The following is an 8795-nucleotide window of genomic DNA, read 5'->3' on the forward strand; positions in this document are numbered from 1 at the left end:
AAGTACCGCCTCATGTGAAGAATGTATTATTACACATGACTAAACCCTGACTTCACGTATCTCTAAACATAAGGATATCTGGTCACAACATGGATTTACACTATAACTGAACTGTGTTTCAAAGTTAAGAATTAGGTCAATTTAATAAACATTTAAATGATTTCATTTTAAAAATGGATAATTCAAATAAAAAATGTAATTAGGCAGTTCAAATAAACATTAATTGAAAAAAAGTATTTAAATAAACATTAGCTAGTTCAATAAAACTGATTTAGATAAGACATTAACTGAGTTAGGTAGTTAAATAAACATGTTTAGATAAGACAGTTACTGAGTAAGGTAGTTTAATAAACATGATTAGGCATAGAATAGGTTATAGGTAAATAAGATAGGTAGGTAATAGGTTATATAAAATAAACTGTGCCTGGGATGACTGGTCTAGTTGTGATGTCCTGGCTCTTGTCACTCCGCAGGCGTCTTTTTAGCCACGCTGCTGCTGTTCCTGTAATAAGTGTGTGTCTCTGTGTGTGTGTGTGTGTGTGTGTGTATGCCAATTCCTTGAATAAGTGTGTGTCTGTGTGTGTGTGTGTGTGTGTGCCAATTCCTTGAATAAGTATGTGTGTGTGTGTGTGTGTGTGTGTATATGCCAAGACCTGTAATAAGTCTCTGTGTGTGTGTGTGTGTGTGTGTATAAGTCAATACCTGTAATAAATGTGTGCCTGTGTTTGGTTGTGATGTCCTGGCTCTTGTCCCTCCGCAGGCGTCATTTTAGCCACGCTGCTGCTGTTCCTGTGCGGGGCTCTGGTGTTCCGCTACATGCTCAAGCACAAGGGCTCGTACCTCACCCACGAGGACAAGGAGGGCACCTGGGCCGACTCCGCCAACGCAGCGCTCAAAGGCGGCCATTCTTTCGAAGCGGACCTGGACGAAGGTGAGGGACGTCACATAAAGAAGTGCAATATATATATCAGCGCTGTTTCAAAGGCTGTTTCTTCCTTTTCGCATACTGTCACCTAATTGAGAGTGAACTATTTTATCTGAGATGTGGTGGAGTAATGGAAACAATGAATTGGCAAATGCCAGCGGGGAACAATGTGCGTGGGTGCCCATGAAGGATTGTTTATCCACTCCTATTGTCTATTGTTTTATTGTCTTCCTGTCAGCTAGAACACACCTAGTGCGTGGAGATTTGAAGGACGTCTCTTTTGTCTCTCTCTGTCTCTCCTTCTGTCTCTCTCTATGTCTGCTTTCTCTCTATCTCCCTCTCTATCTCTCTGTCCCTCTCTCTCGCCCTCTCTCCCTCACTCTCTCTCCCCCTCTCTCTCTCCCCCTCTCTCTCTCTCCCTCTCCCTCTCTCCCCCTCTCTCTCCCTATCTCTCCCCCCCTCTCTCTCTCCCTCTCTCTCTCCCTCTCTCTCTCCCCCTCTCTCTCTCCCCCTCTCTTCTTCCCTCTCTCTCTCTCTCTCTCCCTCCTTCTCTCCCTCTCTTATAGATGTTTGAAGGCCATGGGATGGCTGGGTGCTGGCCGCAGGGGCTGATGAATGACTCATTGTGTCCACTGGACCAGTAGCCTAAGATGGGGGACTGAGACGGGGCTCCACTCGTGATGCTGACGACCAAATCCATTTCTTTTTTGTCAGGATGTCTTTGTTGCTTTTTACAATTATTTCTCACAGTAAACCATACACACACACACACACACACACACACACACACACACACATACACACACACACACACACACACACACACACACACACACACTGCCTCTCTTTCTCTTTCTGCTTAAATCAAGCACCATATCTCCAGTACTTTAGTATTACCTGTCAAATAATTTAATAATAATCAATTACTAAATTAATTATAAACGAATACAGACACAACAGCTAGCCCTAAAGCTCTGAAAGGAAATCCAGTTGTTATACTACCTGCCATTGCCCCACTTTATGTAGTGTATCTATACTTGCACACACACACCCTATACATTTAATGAATTAAGGATAATATATGTTAATGTTTTGTATTTGTACAGTACATCAGTACTTTAGTTACAACATGTATTAGGGTAATAGCTTTATTATGGTTAGATTTTTTAATCAGTAATTCCATAAAAAGTACTTGGTTTTGTTTCTGACGGCCTCTCCTCTGTCCCTTTGGCACGGGCACCGCAACACACCACTGCTTCTCCTTTGTCCCTTTGGCACGGGCACACACCACCGCTGAATAATTGACCTGCCGTGTATGAGCATCCAGTTCCAGGGCGTTATTGGCAATGCCTTTAGATCCGTCCCTAAAGAATGAGGCCTCCACACCTCCCACCAAGGCTACACCTTCTTTTTCCTTTCAGTCATTTTTTTGTCATTTCAGAGGTTATAAGAATGGCCTCTCTCTCTTTTTCTGTCATTTCAGAGGTTATAAGAGTGGCCTCTCTCTCTTTTTCTATCATTGCAGAGGTTATAAGAATGGCCTCTCTCTCTTTATTGCTTTTATAATATGCTACTATAATAGAGCCGAGACATGGGACTGGGTTCTTGTTGTTTCTTCGATTGTTTTTTTGTTTCTAACTTGCTTATTTGTTTTGCATGACATGAATGTAAGTGCAGTATTTGAGCCAAGTATAGATGGTACTGACGAGAGCTAATGTTGATTTAGTAATGAGTTACATTACTACAATGCAGTAACAGTTAATCTGTTACAGCAATCATATTCCTTGTCCTTTTTCATATTAAAGTTTTGTGTGATTTTGCATGATTTGTTTTGAATGTCATTTTGAAAAGATCTCCGTGATTGCACTGATCACAGCGACATTAAGAGACAGCTGTTTTCTTCCAAGGGAACATTCAAGGACGTAAGTGTTTTGTGACCATAGCTGTGCATCTGTGTGTGTGTGGGTGTCTGTGTGTGTGGGTGTTTGTGTGTGTGTGTGTGTGTGTGTGTGTGTGTGTGTGTGTGTGTGTATATGTGTGTGTGTCTGTGTGTGTGTGTGTGTGTGTGCGTGTGTGTGTGTGAGTGTATCAGCAAACACACCTGTGGTGCGGTGTTGCTTAGGGACCTGCAAGGTTCGTGGGCTCCCTACTCAGCTCTGTGTGTGGAGGATGTTAGGGGCAGACACTCAGACACACACACATACACACACACACGCGCACACACACACACACACACACACACACACACAGTCTCGGTTGAGAGGTTGGTGGGGGCGAACGGAGGCACCTCCATTGGGACCCTGCAGGCTCCACCCACACACCACACAGACACACACACTCACACACTCACACACACATACACACACACACGCACACACACTCACACACACCACACACACACACACACTCACACACACACACACACACACACACAGAGAGGCACCTCCACTGGGACGCTGCGGCCTCCACTCGAGAGAATCAGAGCAGAAGAGGCCCCCAGAAGCCTGCGGTTAAAAATACCCTCCGCTTCCAATCTCAGATCCAGATGGATATTTGTTTCATCTGCCTCTGTCGGTCTCCAGATAACCAGGGACCTCGTGGCACAGGTCCTCTCTCGCTAAGTGCCCTTTATCCCAGATATGCTCATTCCATACCAATAAAACATTCAGGGCCTGGTGCAATACAGAATTTTTTCGGAGCTCAGATGTTTTATTAATTTTGAGATTTGATCAGAGCTGTCCCTCTAAAGAAGGTAGCATAAGGACAGAAAAGGGAGCCTTTATGATGTCTGTGTAATGGATGATTTTCAGTTGTGGTAATTCTACTGAACTGAATCCAAACAGGAGTTAGACAGACCTTATGGTGTCATTTGGGAGCTCAGTAAAACGTGAAGGTCAATGAAGAGGTGGGCAGAGTGTTTCGCCTCAGTGAAAACCACACCTGTGTGTGTGTGTGTGTGTGTGACCACACCTGGTCACAAACCTGCACAGAGCTTAACTTTCTGATCATCTGGAATTAAGTCAGGGTGTGTGTGTGTGTGTGTGTGTGTGTGTGTGACTTTCTTGGTAAATACAAAATCTGGCCAAGCAAAGCGTTGAGCGAGATCAGATTGACTGATTTCAACAATTTGTGCTTAATGTGTTTTCCCCCCACTAATTTGGCCATTAGGCCAGCTTCCACACACACAAACTAAGAGCCTCATTTAGGATATCAACATCACTTGTCCCTGCTTGGAGCATCAGCTTGCTGTGCAGGTTGCAGTTGACTTTAAGCACGGCACAACAAAAATCTTGAAGTTTTCAAAAGTAGTGTTAACTTTTCTATTTTTATTTGTACCAAGTGTCAGTGAAGATGTTTGGAAAACAAAACAGCATATTGAAAAAAAAAAATCTTTCATCTCTTACAAGTCACTGCAACCAATACATTACCATATGATTAAAGGCAGTGCCCTGTTTTCTTGCCTGATGAAAACACTTTCTAATTAGCGACGAACAGCATTCTTCCCAGAGAACACTGCAGCTTCTTTTTCACGGTAGTGTCAACAGCAGCAGGAAAGTTTCAAAGCGGAGCTCTAAATAGCTGAGTCACAGGGGAGGGTGCGCCATCCATGGCTGGCCCCCGCCGTCGACGCACAGTTCACAAGCCCGGAACAAGAACCCAGAACCCAGGACTCAAGCAGAGTGGAATTGATCCGGGTCTGGCGCCTGTGACATCCCGGACAGAAATGTTCACCCAAACTCATGAGCTGCAAAAGCTATAGTGATTAATAACTCTTAACTCGCCCCCACCAACCTCTCAACCCAGACTGTGTGTGTGTGTGTGTGTGTGTGTGTGTGTGTGTGTGTGTGTGTGTGTGTGTGTGTGTGTGTTTGTGTGTGTGTGTGTGTGTGTGTGTGTGTGTGTGTGTGTGTGTGTGTGTGTGTGTGTGTGTGTGTGTGTCTGTGTGTGTGTGTGTGTGTGTGTGTGTGTGTTTTCTGGCTTGAGGACTTCAGGCTACACTTCATAGCTAAAGCAAAATCTGGGCCATTTTTTTCGGCTTAACAATCCACAATACTGACATCAAAGTTGACAACTTGCAGGCAAACATGCCATCAGTTTCACCTCTTCTTATTGAGGTTGGCTTCATCAGAGAAGAGGGAAGGCCAGGCTCACACACACTCACACACACTCTCTCTCTGCCTGTCCATCTGTCAGCTGTGGAAGCCGACACAATAAGGGCAGCCTGATCCGACGCTGTTTGGACACACACTGTCCTCACACACATCAGTCCCGATTGATTTTCCCGTTTCGCAGGTGAACGCGTGCTGAGATGAAAAAGCGGGGAAACTGGCTCCCGTAACTCCTGGTTCCATTTCAAGCAGAGGGGCTCTGTCAGTCATGGCTGCCCCCAGGCAGTTGCATGTCGAGCTGGTGCCTTTGTTGTTGAACTAGTACTCTACATACAGCAGTCTATGGAAATAAATAAGTACTCTACATACAGCAGTCATGTAAATAAATAAGTGGGCATCTCAGAAGCGAAAGCGAGACAGTTGGAGTGCTTTGAATTATAGATCACATAAATGCAGCCGAGAGAAATAGCTGTCAGTTTCATAAAAATTAAGTCTTTAAAACATGTAGGTGAAGGAGGAGAGGAAGGGGGGAGATGGAGAGAAAAGCTGACTGTGAAAATGGTTTAATGCGGATTTAGTCAGGTGAGCTACTTCAGAGCAGTAGTTGGCAAATTAATTCACCCATTAGGTGTTCACACATAACATCTTGTTTGAAGTTGGCAGTATCTTTTTAACAAAATAATCCTAAGGAGTAGGCCATGTTCTCAAACATAATAATCCTATGGAGTCGGCCATGTTCTCAAACATAATAATCCTGTGGAGTCGGCCATATTCTCAAACATGTCCTGAGCGTTTTGACACCCTTCATCATTTGCCTTTGTGACAAGACAAGAGAAGCACTGAGACCTGTTGTGTACAGAGTTAGAATAGAATAAATGTGATTCATGGGTGTGTCCTGATTCACATTTAAATGTCACGCCATTCACAAATATGAACACTGTTTAATTTGATTACAGACTAACGGACATGCGCCTACTAACCGCTCACCATTTGTAGACATCCCTGAATTTATTTGAAGATTTTCTGACAGGGCTTGATTCACGTTTTTTCAACCGGAGATTCTGTGCAGCCTATCAGATCACATGAAGGTACATTTGAAGGTATGACTGAATGTGACCATACTTCATTACATCTGCACATTTAAATGTGAATCAGGAAATACATTTTGGAGTCGCGTTACATTTATTTGTGCATCGTGTGAAATGTATTTGTGAATCCCAAAATGCATCTGTGAATTGCGTTGCATTTATTTCTATTTTGAAACTATTACATACTAATTCCGAAGTCGTGTCCCTACGTCAAAAATGGAGAGGACAGCGGTGGACAAGCGTATTATGTTCGAATCAGAGCACAGGGAAATATTTGAAAATGAGCGATAAACTATATCAGCAATATTCATTGGTGGGGTAAAACTGGATGGGTCCAAAGAGTCCCTGGTTTGTCTGTGTGTGTGTGTATTTCAATCTCTAGCAACACTAGGCTGTTACCTAATATTAACTCTGGGTTAGCATAAGTTGTTATAGTAACAAAGGAGGCTCCCACCTGCATTTTGTAACAGTGTCCTTTTCTATATAAAAAAAAAACACCATGACCAGCAGTTTTCACCAGGAAAAGACGTGACACGTTGACACAGCCTTAAGCATTTTTTTGCTGAAAAATTCCTCTGCAGCTCTTTTTATAATTTTTTTATAATAATGTGATTATTCATGACAACATCTGGGTTTCAGAAAGCGACGATACGGCCAGCAGTTTGTGCTTAAATTATGTGTGTGTTAATGTGATTTAGCAAAGCAGCTTAGGGGAGATTTGCTCTTTTCTATTTTCATCAGGCCAAGAGAGATGCCCGGGGCAGAGGGGCATCCGTACCAACCCAGCTGGCATCAGATGCCGGCCCAGTTGTGGCGCGGATACGGCCCGGACGTGGCAGACTCCACACCAGTTCTGGGCCGGATCGGCACCACAAGCAGCAGCTGTGGATTTTAATCCAGTTCCCCGCATCTTGGGCTCTGCAGAGCAAGCACATATTCACTCCAAAACACACCCTAGGAGTGTGTGTGTGTGTGTTTGTGTGCGCACGTGTGTGTTTGTGCGTGCGTGTGTGTGCGTGTGCATGTGTGTCTGTGTGTTTGGGAGAGTGTTTGTGTGTGTGTGTGCGTGTGTGTGTGTCTGTTTGTGTGAGTCTGGGAGAGTGTGTGGAAAAACGGTACCAAATGCCCTCATCAAGGGAAGTAGGACACACCATAAGTCCTCACCTTCTTATATGTGCTCAGAAAAGAGAGAAAGGGTTTTGCGGAGCTCCAGCTGTGTGTGTGTGTGTGTGTGTGTGTGTGTGTGTGAGCTCTTCTAACGCATACACAGCCAGCTGCTCCGGTCCGAGTTCAGAGCTCAGAGGAAGGGAAGGGACGGGATGGAGGCCAATTTTAGCGGCGCTGCGCTGCAGTGTAAAAATGGCTACCTCCTCAGAGCCATGCCACCCATGAAGGTCAGAGTGCTAGAAGCTGATTTGTTCCTCCGAGCAGCTCGAGCCTGTGGTTTCTCACCCCCTGTGGGTTCAGCAGGGGCACAAGAATTTGGAGGGCAATTTGGACGTGCCCCTGAGGAGAAATGAAATCTTATATCTTCCAGGAAATGAAACTCACACACTGCTTTCAGCCTTTTTGGTCACATTCTGAGGCAATGGCCCTGCAGCACCTGTACTCTCTGCTTCAGGAGTTCAAACAGTGTGTGTGTGTGTGTGTGTGTGTGTGTTTGTGTGTGTGTGTGTGTGTGTGTATTTGTGTGTGTGTGTGTGTGTGTGTAGAGGCGAGGCTGTACTCTCTGCTTAAGGAGCTCAAACAGGCACATTGGATGTCATGTATGAGCAGATCCTGGAGGATCCTGTTAGTGTGAAGGAGCCAAATCAATTCACAACAAAGAAGGTGTGTGATGAATGTCTGATCTACAATCAGTTTGGGACTGTGTGTGTGTGTGTGTGTGTGTGTGTGTGTGCGTGCGTGCGTGCGTGCGTGCGTGCGTGCGTGCGTGCGTGCGTGCGTGCGTGCGTGCGAGCGTGCGTGTAGAGGCGAGGCTTTTGGTATTCCATGTGAGTGGTTTACAGAAAAAAAAAATCATTAAAACTCAGATTCATTCCACGCATTCTGTCCGCAAAAACAAAGGCTGCTTGAACCGTAGACATCAGTGTTTTGCTAAAGTACAAAATAAATCATTTCCATAAGCCGTATCACTGAATGTATGATGCGCACGAAAAGTTTTTGGTTCCTACAATCCATTCAGAATGTTTTGTCCACGTAAGCAATGGCTTCTTGAACTATCGTAGCCTTTTGCCCTGACAGTCATGCAGCCTTTCCTGTCGTAATTTACCGACTCATGGAATATGGAGCAAAGGCCTTTCATGAATGCCATACTTTCAGTTATATCCTCCTGAGAACCAACCTATAGACTTATGTCCTCTGTAGTTGACATTTGTTTTTCATGCATACCCTCTTACTCTTTTGAGCTATTCTGTTATTTTTTCTTGGTTCCCAGGAGGATATAGCCCATGATTAAAATTCCTTTTTTACTTTAACCAAACAATGTTCAAGCAGCCTTCGTTTTTCGTCGAGGGGATTCCTTCTGTAACTTGCTCACTCACTGATGAATGTATCGGACCTGAGTCCTCATACTTTCCCTAATTAATTAATCCTGAATGAATTGTTATGTATAACTGTTATGTATTACTGTTTTGTGGACAAAATCAACATTCAAAGGCTTGGAATGATCAT

General features: G+C 44.3%; 1 protein-coding gene across 1 annotated transcript in view; it reads left to right on the forward strand.

Annotated features, from left to right (window-relative positions):
* Positions 1-2703, forward strand: part of LOC308363279 (uncharacterized protein) — a 32024-nt gene extending 29321 nt beyond the window's left edge. Inside the window, exons 4-5 of the mRNA XM_080836084.1 lie at positions 761-931; positions 1492-2703. Of these exons, the coding sequence (XP_080692210.1) occupies positions 761-931; positions 1492-1499 (179 nt within the window). The 3' untranslated portion in view covers positions 1500-2703. The remainder of the gene's footprint in view (positions 1-760; positions 932-1491) is intronic.
* Positions 2704-8795: the final 6092 nt, after the last annotated feature.

This window comes from Sprattus sprattus (genome assembly GCF_963457725.1).
Source record: "Sprattus sprattus genome assembly, chromosome: 3".
In the NCBI taxonomy this organism is placed as follows: Eukaryota; Metazoa; Chordata; class Actinopteri; order Clupeiformes; family Clupeidae; genus Sprattus; species Sprattus sprattus.